This window comes from Nannospalax galili, unplaced genomic scaffold, assembly GCF_000622305.1.
Source record: "Nannospalax galili isolate Female #2095 unplaced genomic scaffold, S.galili_v1.0 scaffold77, whole genome shotgun sequence".
NCBI lineage: Eukaryota > Metazoa > Chordata > Mammalia > Rodentia > Spalacidae > Nannospalax > Nannospalax galili.
This window is the reverse complement of record NW_008341457.1, coordinates 742,645-752,481: the sequence shown is the minus strand read 5'-3', so window position 1 is coordinate 752,481 and position 9,837 is coordinate 742,645. Positions and strand designations below refer to the sequence as shown.

Below are 9,837 nucleotides of genomic sequence, written 5' to 3'. Positions count from 1 at the left end.
CTCTAACTAAAAACAAAAAAGAAATAGCAAGAGTGTTTTTTTTTTTTCCTTTTAAAAAGTTTATTTTAAAAACAAGAAGAGGGCCCCGGGGTGGGGGGAATGAATCGCTGTCCCCAGGGAGGTGGGCTCACGGAGGCTGGGATATGTCTATATATTCTCTATATATCACTTTATAGCTTTTCTGCTTTGTCTGTTTAATTTTTAAACTTTTTTTTTTGGCAGAGGTTAAATTTTCGCTATTTTCTAAGGCTGGCTCGACATGAACGACCCCAATTTAGGAAGGAAAATGGGGGTAAGATACAGAATGAGCAAGAGCCTTGGCCAGGGACCCCCCTGGCACCCCAGGCGGTCATTACTCTCATAAAACCAACCAAATATAGAAAACCAACAAAACAAGCCCCCAATGGAACAAAAATGGAGAAAAATAAAGATTTTCACAGATGAAGTTCACATTCATTCGATTCATTGCGCCTGCGGAGAGGGAAGAGATAGGAGGCGTCATGGTGGGGAGGGCAGGGCACAGGGGCGCCCCACACCCGTAGGCCAGCAGGCCCCGGGACTGCCTGTCTGTCTATCTGGGGGACTCGGCTGAAGTCACTGCTCCTTGGTGGAGAAGCAAGAAGGAGGAGGAGGAGGAGCAGGAGGAGGAAGAGGAGCAGGAGGAAGGGGCACCCACTGAGGGTGGCAGGGAGGGAGGGAGGAGGTGGAGGCTCAGCATGTCACAACATCAGCACAGATCACTTGTCCCCACAACACCCCTGTGAGGTAGGTTGGAAGGTGGCAACGATGGTCACGCCCACTTCACAGACAAGACCACAACAGAGGCGAGCATGGGAGAGGCAGCTGAGCCCCTCAGTCCCCTTGGCAGCTCCAGGCTCCCCTCAATTCCCACAGGGCAGAGCCACCCACAACACACAGTCACTTGGACATGGGGGATAAAGGCTGTGGCTTAAAAAAAAATAAAAATAAAAAAATAAAAAAGAACGAAACCCAAAACAGTGATACAGAGAAGGGGAAAAAAATAGACGTTTTCTTCCCAAATGGCCAGATTTGAGTAAGTGGGTTCAGCAGCCAGTTTGGCGCCCAGTGCAGGGGCCTGCTTCCTGTCCCACCCCAAGACTACCCACCAGTTCAAAGTTCCACCTTGCGGCTGGCACTCCCCAGCACCCCGACAGCATCGCACCCCGACAGCGGCTGTGGAGCTTCTTCCGTGAGCCTCTGGACCCGACGGGCACTTCCCGGCGTTGGCGGGGCTGCGGGGCTCCCGGAGACTGGCCAGGCGCCCAGGCAGGCATCAAGGGCACACCCCGCAAGGGAAGGGGTTCCCGGCGCTACCCACTAAGGCAGGATGGACGGTGGCCGGGGGTTGGAAGGAGAAAGGAGGAGGAGGGGGGTGGCAGTTCCCACTTGCCTGCTGCTGTCCCTGCTGGGTAGGGGGTGGCTGGGGGCCCCCGGGGCCTGGGGTCTGTCCGTAGTAGGCGGCCTGCTGTCTGTAGTACTCAGCCCAGGCTGCGCTGTAGTCGGGCTGGGAGCCAGGGGGTGCTCCTGGGCCCCCACCAGTGGCCACTTGCGCTGTGGGTGTGGGGCAGAGGGTGAGTGGCTGCAGGAGGGCTGGGTCCCTGGATCCCAGCCACGAACCCCAGCTCACCTTGCTTCTTGTAGTACTCCTCCCAAGCCTTTGTGTAGTCCTGCTGCGGGGGTGCTCCTGGCTGTTGGGGCTGCTGGCCTGAGGGACAGGGGAGTCAGGGCCGGCCTCTGTGCGGACCCAGCTACTCCCCAGTGCTGAACTTACCTATTTTCTTGTAATACTCCTCCCAGGCCTTGGTATAGTCTGACTGGCCAGCAGGTGGGGGCTGGGGGGGCTCCCCCTGTGCAGGCGGGGCCGCAGGGGCCGGGGCAGGGCCTGGAGCAGGGCCTGGGGGCTGTGGGTAGTAGTGCGAGTAGTAGGCTGCCCAGGCTGCACTGGGGTCTGCAGCAGCAGCAGCTTTGTCTGCAGAAGGGGTAGAAGATCAGCTGAGGGAATGACGCAGCCTGGACAGTGTACTAAGGGGGCACAGTGGCCTCCTCCCAGCCCCCAGGCTGTTGATACTTACTTGGGTCATGAGGAGCTGGTGGCTGCCACTGGGGATAGGTGCTGCCCCAGCCCTGGGGTGGGTACTGGTGAGGTGGGGGCCCGCCAGCACTGGAAAGGAGAGAGGTGAGGTGAGGTGGCCATGAAAGGACAGAGGAGCGCTAAGGGCATGACCTGCCATGACTACCCAAGAATGGTGGCTCACATGTGGGACAGAGCCAGGTCAAGGCAGGTGTCAGCATGGTACCCCTCAGACAAGACTGCGTGGTCCCTCCCTTGTCTCCTCTGGAGAGGCCACCTGGCTCTCTGGTGGCCAGCATGGCCTCATGACCAACCCAAAGAGGAAGGACACTCACTGTGGGGGTGCCCCTGGAGGCCCCTGGTTGAAGGGCCCAGGGTTGAAGGGCCCCATGGGACCGGCAGGCCCTGGTCCCCCGGGACCTGGTCCGACTGGGCAGAGGGGACCCTGTGGAAAGGACAAGCAGCTGTGGTGAGCGGACTGAGGATGGCAGGCACCCTCACAGCATCCCCAACAGAAGCCCACCTCTATCTTCTCCTCAATGAGCTGCTTGGCGTGGTCTATCTGCTGGGGCGAGCCTCGGATGATGAACAGCTTGAAGTTGGGGTCCCCATTTGGTGGCAGCTGCCGAGAGATCTCTACAAAGGCACCCGTCTGCTGGTTGATGGCCTTCACGTTCTCCCCACCTGTGAAGCCACAGCTGGTGAGGAACAGCAGGGCATGTGGGGCAAGAAGGGGCTGAGGGGATGGGGCGCAGCACTCACCTCGACCGATGACCAGCCCACACTTGTGCGTGGGTATAGAGAAGGTCATCTCCCCGCCAGGGGGACCCCAGCTGCCTTGGCCTCGGCCTCGGCCCCGGCCCCCAGGTGGCATGCCAGGGCCCCCTGGAGGACCTGGGGGTCCACTCCGTAGGCTCTGCAGAAGGTCATTGATGATCCGGGCTGCGTGCTCACAACGTTCTGGGGGCCCCATGATGTGAGCAATCTTCTCAGGGCCTGTTCCATCATCTGCTTAGAGAAGTGGGGAGGGTGCATGCTCACTCAGAAGCAAAACCAAGCTGCAACCTGTTGATGGCACCTCAGTTCAAGGCCAGCTGCCCAGACCTGCTGCTTCGGTGGGCAGCCCAGCTTCTGGGGAGGACACGGCCACCCAATCCCTGGAGTCGTGTCTCTGGGCAACCTTACAGGATCAACAGATCTCAGAGAAGCAACTGTTGGGAGCTAGGGGCCACCCTTTGCTGTCCCACATGCTGCCCAGAAGTCTCACTGAGCAGCCAGGGCCAGGGCTGCTATGCAGAGTAGGTATATGCAGCATGGGGAATAGGAAGACACTCCCTGTGTACTTCATAACACCACACGCAGCAAGGCTCAGGTACCCACCCCACCCCACCCCGCCCCGCCTCTGACCTTGCTTGAACTGTATGCGCACGCCTGCATCATTCTGGATCTTCTTGATCATCTCTCCGCTCCGCCCAATGACCACACCGACAGAGTGCCTAGGCACAGGCACCTGGAAACCAGGAGGCGCAGTGTGGTCACTCATGCACCCCTGGAGCCCATGGCCACCCACCTCCCCACCTCCCCAGAGTGCCTGCACTCACATCGATGCCCCCGCCGACCCTAGAGCCATACTCGCTGCGGTCCCCAAAGCCGCCCTGGTCACGCTCTCGCAAGATGTCCATTACCATCTCGCAGGCTTGCTGTGGATACATGAAACATGGGTTTGGGCAAGACTGCAGCTCCAGATCCCACAGTCTTGGCACTGTGAGCCTGTGTAGCCCTTCACTCAGGTGAGGCACATTAGGGCCGAGGCGGAGCTGTTGCTGGTGACACCGGTAGCCTCGGGTGCTCACCTGCACTTTGTAGGGGTCCCCGATGATCCGCAGCGGCTTGTCCACATTTGTGTTCTGGGAGCCATCCTGAATTAAAATCATCTTGACCCCAGCACGCTCCTGCCAAGCAACATTAAGTGTCAGTGAGGGTCCTGATGGTGGCTGGGGACCACGCACATGCTCACATACACACCTGCAGCTGTTTGATGGTCTCCCCACCCTTGCCGATGACCAGGCCAGCTTTGCCTGCAGGGATCATGATCTCTTGCACGGTGCCATTCTGGCCCCCGTTGGCGTTGTCGTGGAACTGTCCTGGGGGGCCCCCTCGGCCCCGAGACACAATGTCATCTAGCATCATCTTTGCCTTCCTGTGGGGAGAAGGGGAACAATGACAAGGTGCGAACCCAGCCCGAGGGCTGTCTGATAGGTTGAGACCTGGGGCTGCAGGACAGGCAGCCACACAAAGCTCTAGGGGCAGGGTGGGCAGGGGCACATGAATGGGTGTCATGAGCTCCCACAGGAGTCACAGGCAGACACTTACTGGACAGATTCAGGGGCTCCAGTCAGGGACACGCTGCGCTCAGGAAGGCCGCCACTATCTGCAGAAAGAAGGGAGGCTCAGGCTAGTCCAAGGGCTGCTGTGGGAACAGGAAGCTTCCAGGACAGTCTGTAGCCCTCTCTGACAAACTGTTTACCCCCTGGCTACGAGACACTACACAACTTGGGGGTAGACAGGAGGATCATGAGAGAAAGGTAAGAAAATTCCAGAAAGCCTAGGTGCTAGACTCTCACACTAATGAAGACTCTGGGCTAACCAGGTGCTGCATGAACACATCCAGCCAGGCCCGGCCTCAAACCCAGGCCTGATCCTGTGATTCTGCCTTTGGTGTCTCTAGCCCTGTATCCCATGGCATTGTCACAAGGAGCAACTGGAGGGACATGCCCTGTACCTGAATCCACATTCCCCTAGACTACTGCTACCCCAGCCCACCCCTACCAAGGGCTGGTGAGAGGGCCCAGCAGGCAAAGGTGCTTGCCATTAAGCTCAGCTTCCCTGGAACCCACATGGAAGAAGTGAACCCAGAATGCTGTTCTGACCTCCACATTCTGTGGGGTGCATGCCCCTGCACACAAAATAAATGCAAAAAGTTTAAGAGCACTGGCCTGTGCCAGGTGCGGTGGCACATGCCTTTAGTTCCAGCACTTGGGAAGCAGACGTAGAGGCAGAGGCAGCTGGAGCTACAGGGAGACCTGGTCTCAAAAAGACCAAAACAACAACAACAAAACAAAATGAGCACTGACTGGTTCATCTTTAACTCCAGTTCCAGGGATCAAGGGTCCTATTCTAGCTACCATGAGCACTAGGCATGCATGCACTGCACACACATACATGCAGGCAAAACACATGTACCCAGAAAATAAGAACAATTTTTAAAAAGGGAAAGAATGGGGCTGGAGAGCTGGCTTAGCACTTAAGAACACTGGCTACTCTTGCACGGGACCTGGGTTAGGACAACTGTCTGTTAACTCCAGATCTGACACCCTCTTCTGTCCTCTGTAGGCACTACTGCATGCATGGGTGAACTTATATGCATGCACACTCATACACATAAAATAAAATAAAAATAAACATACTAGGCTAGATGTGGTGCATCCTTTTAATCCCAGCACGGGGGAGGCAGTCAGGTGGATCTCTGTGAGATCAAGGCCAGCCTGGTCTACACAGTGAGTTCCAGGCTAGCTGGGGCTACAGGGAGACTGTCTCCAAAAATTAAAACCATTTAAAAAGAGAAGAAAATGCAAAAATAATACTAATAAAAATGGGAAAAGCGGCCGAAGGTGTGCCCTCAGGTGCCACACCAGCTGAGATGCTGTGCTCAGTTAGGTCTGAAGGAAGTGCCCACCCAAAAGGAGCTGGTACCTGGTGAGATCTGGACCTTGCAGCCCGAATCCTGCTGGATCTTGTTGATCTGCTCGCCTCCTCTGCCAATGACTGGAGAGAAAAGGAGAAAGCTGGAGACTGGCTGAGAGAGCCCAGGATTCAGGGCACTCAGGTGTGGGCTCCCTGACCACAACCCCCATCATAGGGTCCCCACTCACTCAAGCCCACCATGCCGTCTGGGACCCTGTATTCTTCTGTCATTGAAGTCCTGTGAAGAGACTGTGCATCAGCCTCCATCCAGTGGAAGTTTTTCCTGCTCTTGGAGGCCCCTGCTGCCCACACCAAGGACCATGGTCTGGGCATGAGTATAACCTGTCCTCAGGGCTTCCTCTCCAGGCTCAGGGTCCCCACCTGTGTCTAAGCGTGGCCATGGCCATGCTACTGGCTCAGGGTCAGAGTAACTTAGGAGGTTTTTTGGAGACCCTGTCTCATGTAGCCCAAGCTGGCCTTCATAGCTGAATTCTAGTACTGGAAGCCCGTACTAGACCCCCCCTTTCTTGACTGAGCCCAGTCCCTGCCCTCTCAGGCATTTTTTCTTTTGTTTTGGTCTTTTTGAGACAGGGTCTCCCTGTAGCCTCAGCTGTCTTGAACTCAGAGATCTGCCTGCCTCTGCCTCCCAAGTGCTGGGATTAAAGGTGTGCACCACCACACCTGGCCCTCTCAGGCATTTTTACAGCAACCTGACTATGTCTGGGCACCAATCACAAGAGAGGGCTGTGTGCAACTCCAGTGACCTTCCTCTACTGAAAGAGCTGATAGACCCAAGCATTTAAGTTAGATCCGGCTGATAGGCTGTGCCTGAATGCCTGGCCCAGAGGGAGAGCAGGCAGCAACGTACCTGGGTGGAGGGTGGATGGGTCCAAGTTGAGAACTGATCGCTGTGGGAGAAATTCAAAACAGAACCTGATAAGCTCCTCTACAGGCTACAGAGCCCTTACCACAGTGCCTGGCTTGTGCAGGGACCTGAGATGCCCACCACAGGGCTCTGCTTCTGGACCTGCACCTCAAGGGGCCTGTGGCCTCTCCCACAGAAGCCTACCCTCTTTTCTGTTTCAATTTTCATTTTGGAGGACCCTCAAAACTTTGTGGAGTCACTGGGCAAAGTAGAGCTGCTATGTGTTCAGTGACTGACTCTAGCTCCTGATCCCCCAAACCCTACAACGCTGGGTCCCCACACATCCCACGGACTTACCATCTCCCTGGGAGGCCAGTTTCTTGCTCTCCGGCTGGTCTGTGGATGAGAGTGCCCATCAGATGTGCCACCCACAACCTTGTGGCCATGTCACATATCCCCAGTAACAGCCCAAAGAGGGTTGGAGAGGGCAACATGTTCAAGCCAGTCACCCCCAGCAACAAAAAGCTGACTTCTTGCCTAAGGGACAAGATCCCTCCTAACAGCCCTTGGTGACGCTGTGTGCCCTAGGACTAGCTTCACTCCAGTGTCTCACTCAGGAAGGTATGATCCTGAGTGAAAACTCAGTGTCACCTGGTCACAAGTGATCTGTTCCCCTCCCCTGGAACCCACTTGGAGAGAAGCGATCTCAGTCGCAGTCCTGGCTCCCTGAGTTGCCGCCATGTAGAGAGTTACCTCCATCTTCCAGCTGTCTCTTTTGGCCCACAAAACCAAAGTCAGGAGTGTTGTTATTCACGGTGGTAGCTGCATCGCCTCCGATTTTAGCTGCAATCTAGGAAGGGGGGAACAGAGGAGTCAGCACCTCAAACAACCCTTGCCAGTGGCCCCAAATTTCAGGAGGATGGGTACAGATTGCCCAGAAAGAGTTCTAATGAAGTTCCCTGAAAGCACCCCAAACTTCCCTGGAGGGATGGGCGCACAGGTGTCTAATGAAAGTAACAGCAGCTCAGGGTGGGCTCTCATGGAGGTTCCCAGGGCCCTCAACCCCTGCAAGCGGCCCAGGCACCCAATGAGACCGCATCTCACCGTCTTACCACAAACAGGTCAGCAGCAGCTTTCAGCCAACCCTTCCCCCACAGCACCCCAACACCCTGATCATGAATGGGCCTGGGACACTTGCTACATTTTAAGCTACATAAAGGGCACCCTCAAAGGACCGCAGAGCCAGTAAACAAAACCACAGTCTGTGATTAGAACCCCAAAGTCTGAACTTGGGATCTTTCCTACGCCATTAAAAACAAAACTCAACGTACCTTGACTGGGCTATGTGACCCCAGTTGATGGCACTGCCCCCACCCAAGGAAAACTGCCTCCCAAGACATTTGGTGGGAGGGGCAGATCAAAGGCATGCTAGAAGCCACCCCACCTTGGAGGTGAGAATCTGGGCTGTCACCTAATGGCCTGCCTACCTTGGCAGGAGCCAGTCCTTAGCTGGGAGGGACAGGAGCAAGCCTAGAACGCAATCTTCTATGTAACTTTCTGAACCCCGAACTGGCCAGAGGAAAGTGCTTTCAGAAGATTTAGGTCCCCATTGATCCAGGCCAGGGTAAGGCTGGGTCCCACCAGCAAGTGATACCTCTGTCATGTCATTAAAATATGGTGATATACCAAAGAAAAAGAGACAACTTTTCAAACTACTCAACACCAACAGTAGGGTCCTATGTCCCTGGTTCCCCATCTTGCCCGGAAGCCCACTTTCTCTGCCAAAGGGTGTCCTCCTCACTTTTCATATCCAAGAGGAAGAACGACCCTCCTCCAAGACCCTTCCTTCCTAGGGAAGGAACAGAAATGGAACTGGGTTGGGGGACCCCTCTCCTGGCAGGAAAGTGGGAACCAGGGTGTGTAAACAAGACACCCACCTGGAAGGTGAGTGCTGGACTTCTGAGTATGAGTTCCTGTGTACACTAAGAGGAACCTCTCCAAGGACACTCCCAAGTTTAGCCCCTTTGCACCTCAGAGTTCAAGACCCTGTATGTTCTATCCCAGTATCCCTTTGCAAACCCAGAGGGGGCTCCTGGGCATTTCAAGCTCTGCGGTCCTAAGAGCAGTTCCTTAACAGATTGTAAACCTTCTAAACTCCTGAGAGCTCCTCTGGTGCACACCCAGGGTGGCTCCTGAGGACCCCTTCCAGATCACAAGCCCTCACAGATCCTAAGAGAGGTCCCCAGCATGCCCAAGCTCATGTCCTTGCAAACTCAGGGGTGGCTCTTGGGAATCAAACTCCCCCTGGGTCCTAAAAGAGACTGGCCAGTGTAAGTTCAGAGATGGCTTTTGGGACTCCCAAAATCAAACGCTTCTGGGTCGTAAGATAGTGCACTCAGGGGTGACACTCGGGAACTCTCCATACTACAAGTCCTCAGCATCCTAAGAGGAACAGCCCAGTGCAAGTTCAGGGGTGGCTCTCGAAAACCCCCAGAGATTATAAGCCTTGTGGGTCCCTGAGAGGTCTCCTAGTTCAAGTTCAGGAGGACTCTAGGGAAACCCTTAAACTGAAAACCCTCGTGTCCTAACCGGGGTGCCCCAATGCAAACTCAAGAGGCGGCTCTCGGGAACCCCCGTACTGGAATGACTGTGGGTCCTAGAAAGGTTCCCCAGCGCAAACTGATAAGTGGCTCTCGGGGACCCCCTGTAGTGCATCCGTAACCCCGCGCACCGCAGCAGTGACCCCCGGGGGCCGGCCCCAGGTTCCGCGCCCTGAGCCGGTCGCCCACGTGACCCTCCCGCGACCCCGCGTGCGCGCGCGCCCGCCCCCTCCCCCGCGCGCGCACGCGCCCTGCTGGAGACCCCCTCCCCAGCGCAAACTGATAAGTGGCTCTCGGGGACCCCCTGTAGTGCATCCGTAACCCCGCGCACCGCAGCAGTGACCCCCGGGGGCCGGCCCCAGGTTCCGCGCCCTGAGCCGGTCGCCCACGTGACCCTCCCGCGACCCCGCGTGCGCGCGCGCCCGCCCCCTCCCCCGCGCGCGCACGCGCCCTGCTGGAGACCCCCGGTAGCGTCCTCACCTGGCGGGCCCGCTGCACGGCGTCGGCAAACGCGTCCTTGCGGATTCCTGGGCCAC

The 9,837-nt window shown here is 56.5% G+C and overlaps 1 protein-coding gene across 2 annotated transcripts in view; it reads right to left on the bottom strand.

Annotated features, from left to right (window-relative positions):
• Window position 1: 1 nt before the first annotated feature.
• The window catches only part of Khsrp (KH-type splicing regulatory protein), a 10,317-nt gene continuing 481 nt past the window's right edge, over window positions 2-9,837 (bottom strand). The window contains exons 2-20 of one of the 2 annotated variants that reach the window (XM_029565294.1): window positions 9,782-9,837; window positions 7,455-7,551; window positions 7,059-7,097; window positions 6,705-6,744; window positions 6,025-6,074; window positions 5,846-5,917; window positions 4,466-4,523; window positions 4,118-4,292; window positions 3,946-4,044; window positions 3,694-3,792; window positions 3,500-3,602; window positions 2,855-3,100; window positions 2,616-2,776; window positions 2,428-2,537; window positions 2,094-2,182; window positions 1,793-1,990; window positions 1,649-1,726; window positions 1,412-1,572; window positions 2-471 (exon numbers count right to left, since the gene is read on the bottom strand). The exon at window positions 9,782-9,837 is cut by the window's right edge and continues 1 nt beyond it. In XM_029565294.1, coding sequence (XP_029421154.1) covers window positions 463-471; window positions 1,412-1,572; window positions 1,649-1,726; window positions 1,793-1,990; window positions 2,094-2,182; window positions 2,428-2,537; window positions 2,616-2,776; window positions 2,855-3,100; window positions 3,500-3,602; window positions 3,694-3,792; window positions 3,946-4,044; window positions 4,118-4,292; window positions 4,466-4,523; window positions 5,846-5,917; window positions 6,025-6,074; window positions 6,705-6,744; window positions 7,059-7,097; window positions 7,455-7,551; window positions 9,782-9,837 — 1,940 coding nt within the window. In that variant the 3' untranslated portion in view covers window positions 2-462. Of the gene's footprint in view, window positions 1,573-1,648; window positions 1,727-1,792; window positions 1,991-2,093; window positions 2,183-2,427; window positions 2,538-2,615; window positions 2,777-2,854; window positions 3,101-3,499; window positions 3,603-3,693; window positions 3,793-3,945; window positions 4,045-4,117; window positions 4,293-4,465; window positions 4,524-5,845; window positions 5,918-6,024; window positions 6,075-6,704; window positions 6,745-7,058; window positions 7,098-7,454; window positions 7,552-9,781 lie in introns of both variants that reach the window. The other variant, XM_017799161.2, reaches the window with a different exon arrangement.